The sequence below is a fragment of the Alligator sinensis genome, unplaced genomic scaffold, assembly GCF_000455745.1.
Source record: "Alligator sinensis unplaced genomic scaffold, ASM45574v1 scaffold1051_1, whole genome shotgun sequence".
Lineage (NCBI taxonomy): Eukaryota > Metazoa > Chordata > Crocodylia > Alligatoridae > Alligator > Alligator sinensis.
In genome coordinates, this window is record NW_005842473.1 from 831,018 (window position 1) to 842,202 (window position 11,185).

The window sequence follows — 11,185 nt, forward strand, 5'->3', positions numbered from 1 at the left end:
ATATATGAAACCTACTTCTTAAGCACAGGTGTCTCTTAATTTACTTGTACCTTACTAGTGCTGGCCCTTACTGTTGAGGCTTATTCTGCATAAAGTGTCTGTGTGATGTAAACTAGCAGTATAAAGAAACAACATTGTCTTCATGCATTAAATAACCAGAGACACAGAAAATGTTGGCACTTGTTTTCCCTGTATGTTTTGGTCACTTAGTGTAACAATTTCTATTGTATACAAGTGAGTGGCATTTTACACAATTGGAGTCTAAATTTAATTTTCATATGTTGATGTTAGTACAATAATCAAACGTGTAGCTACAGGTATAAAGGTTTAATTCTATTAAAATAAAATGCAGGATTGTAAAATTAAGACATAGGTATGTTCTTCAGGTAGAGAAGTTGATCTGTAGAATAGGTTAAACTACAAGGCAAACAAGATTTATCTGTAGGCTTGGCAGAATTTAAAGTATAAAAATTAATAATTTTGACAGCTAAAATCAATCTTCTTAAGCATTTATTTTGATTTTTATCAATTTTAAGCTTTGGGGATTGTAATGATAATATACTGTTAAAAGCTTTATAAAATCATGTCAAAATATAAAAAGTAAATATCTGTAAATCAATAAATCATACCTGCTTTAAATCATTCTGTTAATTTATCAGAAAAGAGTCTGGTGGGCAGGGACCAGAAGAGGCAAGCAGCAGCATTCCCAGAGCTTTGGGAACACAAGGAGAGGTGGTGGCCACCCTCTGCCCCCTGCATTTAGCTGGGCAGAACCCCGCTGTCACCTGCCACCTGCCTGGAGTCTCGACTGTCCCCCCTGCATTTGGACAGGCATTTAAGTATCCTGCTATTTCCTTCCAGCCAGCTCCCTATACCTGTGAACAAGCAGTTAACTGATGAGTCATTAGGGTGCCCATTGTTTTCCTCTCTAACTCCACCCTCTGTCCCTCTGTTTCTTTCTCCACTGTCCAGGAACAGGAATAGGGGTTTCTTGTTATGGTCCCCTTTCTATAAATTTCAGTTATTACTGATGGAAATATTTTTCTGTTGGTCTCAGTGTGAGGTGAAATAGTTAATAATTGATTAAAATTGAATCCTGCCAAACCTATTTATCTGATACTAAATGAACTACCTCTTCCGCTGTCGTTGGTTGTTTTGTGGGGGGGCACGTGGGTTAATTTAAAAATGTGGTTCTAATAAGCTACTCGTGCTTTTACATAAGAGTAGCTTATTACACTGAAGTAGTCAAATATTTAATAAAATATATATATTTGAAAAGCTCGTGATGGAAGGTGCTCATTTTTGGTTTACTTTTCTGTGAGTTTGGAGTGCTGTTAAACTAGCATTTTGAAATGTTTGTTATCTATTCTAAAATGAGATTGCAGAGTGAGCTGAACTGTTAAATCAACTTCTGCCAAGACCAGCTAGCTTTTCTTCGAACCAAGGTTTCTGTAATCATCTGAAGACAAGTGGGTCTTCTCTAGGGTCCTTGTGCCCTGTACAATGCCTTAAGCTACAGTAAACAAAAAAGATGAATGAAAGCCAAAGGCCTGCTTGCTTGTGAGGTGGTGGAAATCCTAACCAATTGTTAAATGTTGCAATTTGAGGTTGTTGTAGGATCATGAGAGGCTTTGTTCAACATAATAAATTTAGACAAAGCCTGCTTTTGTGAGTCTGAGGAAAAGAAGCAATTCTTGCCTGAAGTAATCACTAGGACCAAGATAAAAATTACCAGATAAGATTGTCTATAATTTTTATTGTGTAATAGAACTAATCTTCTCCCCTCCCCCTTTCTTTTTCTTTCTTTCTTTTTTTTTTTTTTTTTAAGGCCTTCAGGTAACATTAGTTGTCCAATTTGTATGGATGGCTATTCAGAGGTAAGACTTTTATATCTGATAGTGTTTCTGTAGTGGAAAACATTGAACTGTGTTAAACTGTGTCTATAACAGGCTCAGGCAACCTGCTTGGTATCTGATGCCCTAGTAGTCAGACCAGCCTGCTTGTGCTTCCTTGTTCCCTCTTTCTGCCTCCTGCCTCTTGCCTGCCATGACTTGATCTTTAGGGTTTTTAATAAGGGAGGCTGCCACCAGAGACCAGGTAGTTAAGTGTCTTTTGTTGGGGTGTGATCTTTTGAGCTACTCTGCCCCCAAATTCTGTGGGGTGAGAGAACCTCAGTTGAACATTAGGGCCAATAATCATGACCTCCTGCCCCCATAGTCATGGCCATGCCTTGCAGATGTTATCAGTCTTAGGAGGCACTTTGCCTCAATATACAGTCTGGCCTGCTCAGGCCTCCCAGCCTTTGCTGGGGTCCCGACCTTCCTGTCTTCCACCCACTTTTTCTAGCTATTCTCCTTTTAGCTTAGACCCACGGCACCAGGTCCCAGGTTATGAGCTCCAGCCCACTTCAGATTCTGGACCCTTGGCCCTGTATTTCACCCCTCTTGGGCCCTTGGCCCCCTCAGACCCAGACCATCTCTGGCTTATGTCCTGCCCTAGCAGATCTTAAGCCTTGGCATGCCCTGCTGGTACCATATGGTGGCCTCTGCAGTCACCTCCTACAGCAGGGGCTGGCAATTATTTTGGGTAGAGGGCTGTTTACTGAGTTTTGGCAAGCCATCAAGGGCTGTATGACAGGCAGCCAGGGGCAAATAAATATTTGTTTTATAAATTTTTAGGGGCCTCGTGGGCCGGATAGAATGGCCTGGCGGGCCGCATCTAGCCCATGGGCTGCATTTTGCCCACCCCTGTCTTACAGCCACTCCCAGTTCACCAGTTAACTTCAGCATGGAAGTAACATGCTTTAACAACAACAACAACAACAAAAAGCCTTCCCTCACTGGGTAAACAGTATGTCAAAAGCAGTAAAGCTACCACTTTACTTGGAATGAGGAGACTTTTTTGTTAAACAAACACCATAGGAGAGAGTGAGCCCCTTGGAATGGGACACCTGAATGCTTGGGGCATCTTTACATGTGCTCCAGGGTAGGGAGGTGCTTTAATTAGAACAGCTCAGGAGGCTCTTAATAAGCACATGCAGCATCTTGTGTATTTAGCGTCCCACACTTCAAAATGGTGGCAGGGAGCTTTAAAGCTTGTTAGAGCTTTAATTAACCGCCCCCCACCCCCCACGTCATTCTGAAGCATGGGGAAACTGAAGACATGTGATGTAGAGGCTGCTGGAGCGTGCTTATTAATAGTCAGCTCAGATGCACATCGGACCAGGCGTTGGGCACATGTATAAATGCCTGCAGTGTTGGGCCTCTGGAGAACTCTGTTTCCTGTTGCATACAAGCTGCTGAGTCTCTGCCCTTCCCCAGCAAGCACCTTCCCTTGCTCCTGGGAAAGCTTTTCTGCCCCCTCTAGCTTTGGTACAGGGCTTATGGTTCCAGGAGCCCCTTCTCCCATCCAATTTCTTGTCTCAGCCCACACGTGGGCTTTTAAACTCTCAATTAAAGGGCAGCCTTTACTCTTGCTGCTCTGTCTTCTTACAGAGATAAGGCCCCAGCTCCCTGATGCGAGTCCTTTTCATGCCAGGACACAGTGCATGTTAGTATATTTAATAATCATAAATGTTGCCTTTGTTGTATATTCCTTTTTGGTTGAGCACGTTGCAATGAGAGAGAGAGAAAAAGGAGAGCAGAAAGAAAATCAGGCACACGCACACAGAGAACCAGAATGCACTCGGAGCAGACAGACAGACAGACAGACACATACAGAACCAGATGCGTGGGCACACAGACTCACAAAACCAGACAGAGGCAGACAAACATACAGAACCAGATGTGCAGGCGCATGGAGCCAGGGTCCTGGGCCGCTGGACAGAGTCCAACCCAACAATGCCCTGGTCCCACCAGAGCCCCTGTGCTTCCCTGGGGAGCCAGCCCCTGGGCTGCACTGCAGCTGGTCAGGGCCCCAGCCCAGATCCTGACCATCAGCTCAACTACCCACCCACCCATGCACAGCTAAGCCCTCAAAAGGTGCAGTGCTCCTGGCAAGGGGCAGTGCCAGGCCCATCCTGGTGGGGGGCTGGGCTCGGAACAGGCGGGAGTCAGGCGGGCTTAGCTGCAAGCAGCCTGGGCTCCGTGGTTGGCAGCAGCTACCAGAGCCTGGGCCGGCTGCAGCCAGAAGGCTGCAAACAGTTGCTCCGGGCTCCCGCATCAGCTCCATACCAACAGATGCACACGCTCCTTGTAGCGGATGGTGGGGATAGGGCCTGAGGCAGCACAGCTCTCCTGCTGTCTGCTCTGAGGTGCCCGCGCAGTCACCGCCAGCATGGAGCCAGTGCTGAGGCTGTGGAGCCCTTCGCAGCTGTTTGCAGCCTGCCCACTGCCTGCTGCAGATGCCCCAAGCTGGCTACAAACAGCTGCGCCGGGCTCTGGAGCCCAGTCATCAGCAATGTGCCGGCAGTGGGGAAGAGGCCAGGGTTGCACTGCCTCAGGCCCCTCCCACACCGTCTGCTCCGAGGCGCACGCGCACCCGCCACTAGAGCTGATGCCAGAGCCCGGAGCAGATGTTTGCAGCCTCCTGGCTGCAACTGACCCAGGCTCTAGGTAGCTGCTGCCAACCACGGAGCCCAGGCTGCTTGCAGCTGCCCAGCTGTCTGTCAGGAGCAGCCCAGGCTTCGTGGCTGGCAGCAGCTGCCTAGAGCCTAGGCTGGCAGTGGCATGCCAAGCCAAATGGCCTCACATGCCATGCTCGGCACAAGTGCTGAGGGTTGCTGACCCCTGGTCTAAATGTACAGATTTAAAATCACTGAACAGTATTGTAGCTGGCATACATTGGCCACTACTTGCTTTCATGTGAAGTTTGTAATGTGATTCTTCTGTAAAACCAAGTTCCAAGTCTTGTATGCTTCCAATTCATTTTTTTTTCCTTCTAGATTATACAGAGTGGACGACTTATCGTGGCAACCAAATGTGGTCATGTTTTCTGCAGTCAGTGCCTCCGTGACTCCCTTAGAAATGCTAACTCTTGCCCAACTTGTAGGAAAAAACTCAGTCACAGACAGTATCATCCAATTTATGTATGAGCACTTAAATTCTTCTCAGGACAGCCTCAACTGGATTTGGGGGATAATGTCAAGCCTTTCCAGTATCCTGAACATTAAAGAAAAAGCAGGTTGTATACATGTCCCAATGTAATAAAACTGATTTTTGAAGAATAACTTGTATATATCTAAACAGCTTTTTTCTATGGTCCAATCCTACTGTCAGAAGTTGCTTCTTGTTTTGTCACTTGTTATAGTGTTAAGTTTTTGAGGGTCTGCAAACAGACCAGTCGGTATGTATTAGAAGTGAAGCAGTTTAATCTGTTTTCTGCTGCTGCTTCTGAAATGCTTGTACACAACAGTTCTGTTTTGATATTTCTTACGCTTTTTAAAAATTACTTCTTTATCCCCTCCCCTCCACCCAAAGTATAACCATTATCTTGTCTGCAGTATGAACAGACCTTTAGCTTTTTCAGAGTTTTCAGTTGAATCTTACCAAGATGCAGGTGGCTGGTAGCAAGTTACTGAATAAATAGCCTGCTGCTAAGGCATGTGGCTTAACTGCAGTGCAGTTTGTCCAAATAGAATAAGGGTTCTGTAACAACTGGACACTTGATAACTTAAAGCAATATTAAATTGACAGCCCTTGCAATGCAATAAATTAACCTGCTTTTAGCCAGCAAATCATTTTTTCTGTAACCAGAACGCTTGAACTTGCAAACATGTGTTTATGAGCAACATGAGGTCTAGAATACATAGCCAAATTACAATACTTGTAATGTGAAAGTGTTTTGTTTCCGGCATATTGGAACTGCTAAAGAATCCATTTGTTTAAATGACAACACTAGTATTTCCTAAATGTGATGATATGATCTCTTTAGTACTGTTTTGTGGCTCCTTCTAATAATAAATAGTTTATTGAAATGCCCCACCATGAGCATATTGGTGAAGAATAAGAAGCAAGTCACGTGTTCTTTTTTTATCAGCTAAATACCAAACTACTCAGACATAGTGCGGTCCTCAGTAAAGTGTAATCAGTGTAGTTTTTAAAGGTCAGCATGTTCACTAAACTTTTCTGTTCAGCTGCTATCTTGACATCTGACAGGTTTTAGGCATGTATGCAGCATTAACAGTTAAGTGATAGGTTTAACCATAAGTTTATACAGTTCCAGCTTTAAGTGGTGGCTTGGTATTAATGATATTGGGGTGGAAGCTTTGAAAAAAGAGTAAAGCCAAATTATTTACTCTTTGTTCTTAAGATGAAAATGTGCAATAATATGTATATTCCTCTCTCTTTCTTTAGTAAATATCTTTTCAGGTATATGCTCTGTAAAAAGGTTGTATATTAAAAACAAGGTAAAAATGCACAGAAGTGGGTATTGGCCCATTTGCTATTAATTTTCAGGATTGATTTCCAAGTACAGAATCTAACATTATCCCAGCACAAATCTACAAGCAGATGTGGTGCCCCAGCTGAACAGATGCATTTAATTGCAATAACCTGTAAGTGAGATATTTACCATACGATTTGCTCTTTGGACCAATATTTTGATCCACATACAATAGAACGGACAAATACTAGCTGATGAGGCATCTTTAAGGTTGGAACTTAACATGTTAAGCGTGATTAAAAATAAACTGGTGGCCACTTTGAAAGCTGGTAGAAAAATATTCTAACAGGTTTTCCTCTGGCTCAGAGAAGGACTTCTAAAGCAGATTTGCAAGGTGTATTTGATTACCACAACTTCCTCACTAGGGGTTTGGTGGAGTTCTGCTTTAAAGCAGCATGTTCTCTAGTGAGACATTTAAACTTAGATAAAAGCTATGGTGACACAAGACTAAAAAAAATTTTTTTTGGTGGAATATTGCCCAGATATGTTAGTATGTGAATGGCCCTTATTCCATAAAGGCTACTGGACCTCCTGTGTTCTGGTCCTTGTATATCAGGGATTTGGTATTGTTACCTAGGAAAGCCTGCTGCACTCCAGACCATGTAGCTGACAGTTCCCTGTATATATTGAAGGATATAAATCTCCTGTAGTTGCTTGCCTGTCCACTGAATGATGTAAAACAACAGCTAAATGAAGACTTTTTTTCTAGAAAAAAAAGTCTAGAGAATTTCATTGCAGTCTCCTGTCTTTTAAATAGAGAACAAGCTTTGGGCTTTGTATGTGTCTCATGAAAAGTAAACTGAGAGACTAAACATCATCTTGGAGATTGTCCTTGGGTGTGGTGGACACTTCTGAGCAACAGCCCAGCATGAAACTGTCTAGAAATTTAGGGCCACAAACTTTCTTCTTCCTTCTAATAGGTTCTTCAAAAAAAACTTAAGGTCAGTTTTACTTTGGAAACTATTATGTGAAGGGAAGACAGTAAAAAGATTGACAGGGTTGAGTAGCATGTCCCCAGATGTTTCATTGAGGTCTAGCCCTAGCCTGAACTGAGTTTGCACAATTCCCTCTATGTAAACACCACTTCTTGGTACCACTTTGTGAATCAATATCTAAACTGACTTGGACCCTTAGATACCATCAACTAGAATATTTAACAAAAGTTTTTAGCTTTTGTGAATCCTATAAAGTGCCACAAATTTTGTGTACTTGAAAAAAAAAATTAAAACTTTCAATAGCAGAATGGCAAATGTTAGCATTTCATTATAATAAAAAAACCCAAAATATAAGTGATATATTTTTAATTTCCAGTTCAATGACATTGTTTCAGTATAACATAGTATCTGCAAGAACTGATAGATAATATAAAGTTCATTGCATTTTGGGGGTTTTTTTGCTTATAAAAATGTTTGTCTTGTCATTGTGCACAGTTCCAGTTTTCTTGTATTTAATTGTTTCATGTCTGTATGTCATGTCTACTTTAGACTCAACTGGTAGGCAAATCTTTAACAGATGGAAATAAAATTATTAATTTGTTCACCGAGAAGTACTCTGGTTACTTTTTATTTTAATTTGTGGGAAAGAATGTTGCTTGCATACTCCTAAATCCCTAAAGTTTTTAGTTCTTTTGGTGAAATATTTTTAATAATCTGCTTAATACTGTTAACCTGGAAGTCCGTTTACAAAGCATCAATCTTCTATGCTTCATACTTAGAAATGTGCAAGTCTGAAACAGACTTGACTGAACCATTCAGTTACCATTCAAAACCAATATTGTGTGTTGTAGTTCATAATGTGGATTGCTTTAAACAGCGCCGATGAAGGTTCGGAGGAGGAGAAAACAAAGGCCTTGGAAGTGCTGGAGGGTAGTGTACAAAATAACACCTTAACCTAACGAATGATAAAAATGCTGTCAGACTTGAAAGATGGTAGCTTCAAGTTTTATTTAACTCTGTTTTGTTGCTTTTATTTTAAATCTGAAACCTGGTTAACAATTTTTCTTCAATTTTGCATTTTATTTATATGCAAACTTAGCATTATATATACTCGAGCAATTTACCAAGCATGTTCATCATGTCCCCAGGCAAGTGAACTGTGCAAGAGCGCTCCCTATATCACTTTGATTCTTCTAAAAATGAATCAGTCTAGAAGATCATCTAGCCCCCTGCACCAAGCAGGAAAGATAACTGGGGGTCAGGTGACCCCAGCAAAGTGACTGTCCAGTCTCCTCTTGAAGTGAGGGAGCTTATTCCACAGTCTGGACACCCTGACTGTGAAGAAGTTTTTCCTAATGTTGAGCCTGAAACAGTCTTCCAGGAGTTCGTGGCCATTACGTCTGGTTTTCCCCTCAGGTGCCCTGGTGACCAGTTGCTCACCAAGCCCTTGATGTACTCCCCTAGTGTAACGGTAACCTGCTACCAGGTTCCCTCTCAGCCTTCTTTTCCTCGAGCTGTAGAGTCCCAGGTTCCTCAGCCTTTCCTCATATGGCTTGCCTTTTAAGACTCTGATCATACGGGTGGCTCTTCTTTGGACTCTCTCAAACTTGTCCATATCCTTGTTAAAGTGTGGTGCCCAGAACTGGACACCAGCTGCAGTCTCACCAGTGCTGAGTATAGTGGAAGAAGAATCACCTCCTTGGCTTTGCTGGAGATGCATTGATTGATGCATAACAGAGCATTATTTGCCCTGCTGGCTACAGCATTGCACTGCTGGCTCATATTCATACTGTGGTCTGTTATTACCCCCAAGGTCCCTTTCATTCGGGGTGCTGGTCAGTTTGGTGCCACCAAGCCTGTAGGTGTGTTGGGGGTTGCTCATCCCAAGGTGGAGCACTTTACATTTCTCAACATTGAACTTCATCAGGTTCCAATCCGCCCAACTTGCCAGCCTGTCTAGGTCTGCCTGTAACTAGCCTATTTTCAAGCATGACCATACTTCCCCATAACTTGGTGTTGTCTGCAAAGTTGGCCAGTGAGCTCTTCACCCCCACATCCAAATCATTAATAAAGATGTTGAAAAGTACTGGACCAAGCACCGACCCCTGCAGGACACTGCTGCCTGATCCATTCACTATGACTCTCTGGATCCTATCCTGCAGTCAGTTTCTCACCCACCTGACAGTTAAGCCCACAATCCTCCAATTTTCTCTCAAGGACATTGTGGGATACTAGATCAAAGGCATTTTGGAAGTCTAGGTATACAATGTCAACCTGCTCTCTCCTGTCCAAGTGGTGAGTTACCTGGTCATAGAAGGAGATGACGTTGGTAAGGCAAAACCTGCCCACAACAAAGCCATGCTGGCTGTCATTCAGAATCTTGCCTTCTGCAAGCTTATTGCAGATAGACTCCTTGATGAACTTTTCTAGGATTTTCCCTGGGTTGGAAGTTAGGCTGATTTGGCCTATAGTTACCCAGGCCCTCCCTTCTGCCTTTCTTGTGGATGGGCACAACATTGGCCCTCTTCCAGTCCTCAGGGACTTCTGCAGAGTGCCGTGAGTTGCGGAAGAGTTTCACCAGGGGGGCCTGCAATGACTTTGGCCAGCTCCTTCAGTACTCGGATGAAATCCTGCTGACTTGTATACATCTAATTTTATTAATTGGTCATACACCAATTCTATGGCAATAGTAGGAAGGCAATTATTCCTACCATGCTCATCCTCTACTCTACCTGGCATGTTTTTCCCTTTGGTCCACTGAAAGACCATCACCTAGGCAAAGTAGTCATTCAGCAGTTCAGCTTTGTCCTAGGTGCCAGTAACCAGCTCTCTTGAAATGTTGAGCAGTGGCTCCACGCTCCCATTTGTTTTTCTCCTATACCCTATGTACCTAAAGAAGGACTTGCTGTTGTCCTTGATTCCCATTACTAATCCAAGTTTGGTCGCCACATTAGCCTTTCTGATCTGTTCCCTGAAAATGCAGGCCATAGTGGAATAGTCCTCCTTGGGGCCCGCCCTGAACTTCCATTGTTTATAAGCCTCTTTCTTACTTTTTAAGAGGACCGTGATTTCCCTGTTTAGCCAAGAGGGCTTCCCAGCCCTTCGGTTACCCTTTCTCCACATGGGAATGGACTTTCTTTGTGCTTCAAGGATTGTGTCCTTAAGGAACAACCTCTCTTTGTGCACGCCTTTCGCGCTTGGTCCCTTGTCCTGCAGCGCTTGCCCTACTAGTGACCTAAGCTTGTTAAAATTTGCATTGTTGAAGTCCAAGACTTCAATCCTGGTATCAGATGTCTGTTTTGCATTGGACAGTGAACATGATGGTTTCATGGTTGCTGTCGCTTAGACTTCCCTTTATATTTAAATTGGTTACTAGGTCGTCTCCTTTGGCCAGGACCAGTATTAATGGCTACTGGTTTCCCACCGGCAAATATGCTGCCCCATAAGGAGCCCTGTGGGCCAGATGTGATGGATGTGCAGGCTGCGTTTGGCCTGCAGACTAGAGGTTGAGTATTCCTGGCCTAGAGTTTTAAATAATGTTCATTTTTGTAAAAAGAATGATAAAACTCTACAGCATTCCTTGTCAAGCTTCTATCACATTTAAGCATTAAAGAATACTTAGAGTGGTCTAAATTAACCTTTTGACACTCTTAAGTGATTCATCTATGAGAGAACAGGAATAGTAAAGCTCTTACTGAATTAAGGAGAAAACTAAAAAAAATGACAGTGCTTTTTGTATTTAAAAAACACTGTCTCTTTAAGATTAATTTAAAAAGTGGCAAGGAGAACACAAGGAGGCAACCTTGTGGCTGCCTATAAGTTCATCACGGGGGCACAGAAGGGAATTGGTGAGTATTTATTCACCAAGG

The 11,185-nt window shown here is 43.0% G+C and overlaps 1 protein-coding gene across 8 annotated transcripts in view; it reads left to right on the plus strand.

The window, feature by feature from the left end:
• The window catches only part of RNF4 (ring finger protein 4), a 25,649-nt gene extending 19,292 nt beyond the window's left edge, over positions 1–6,357 (plus strand). For 2 of the 8 annotated variants that reach the window (XR_003095775.1, XM_025212585.1), the window contains 3 exons: positions 1,829–1,877; positions 3,495–3,549; positions 4,883–5,019. Coding sequence is in view for 7 of the 8 variants with exons in the window: in XM_025212585.1 (XP_025068370.1) it covers positions 1,829–1,877; positions 3,495–3,500 (55 nt within the window). In the remaining variant the exon portion in view is untranslated. The other 6 variants (XM_025212583.1, XM_025212582.1, XM_025212584.1 and 3 more) reach the window with 5 other exon arrangements.
• Positions 6,358–11,185: the final 4,828 nt, after the last annotated feature.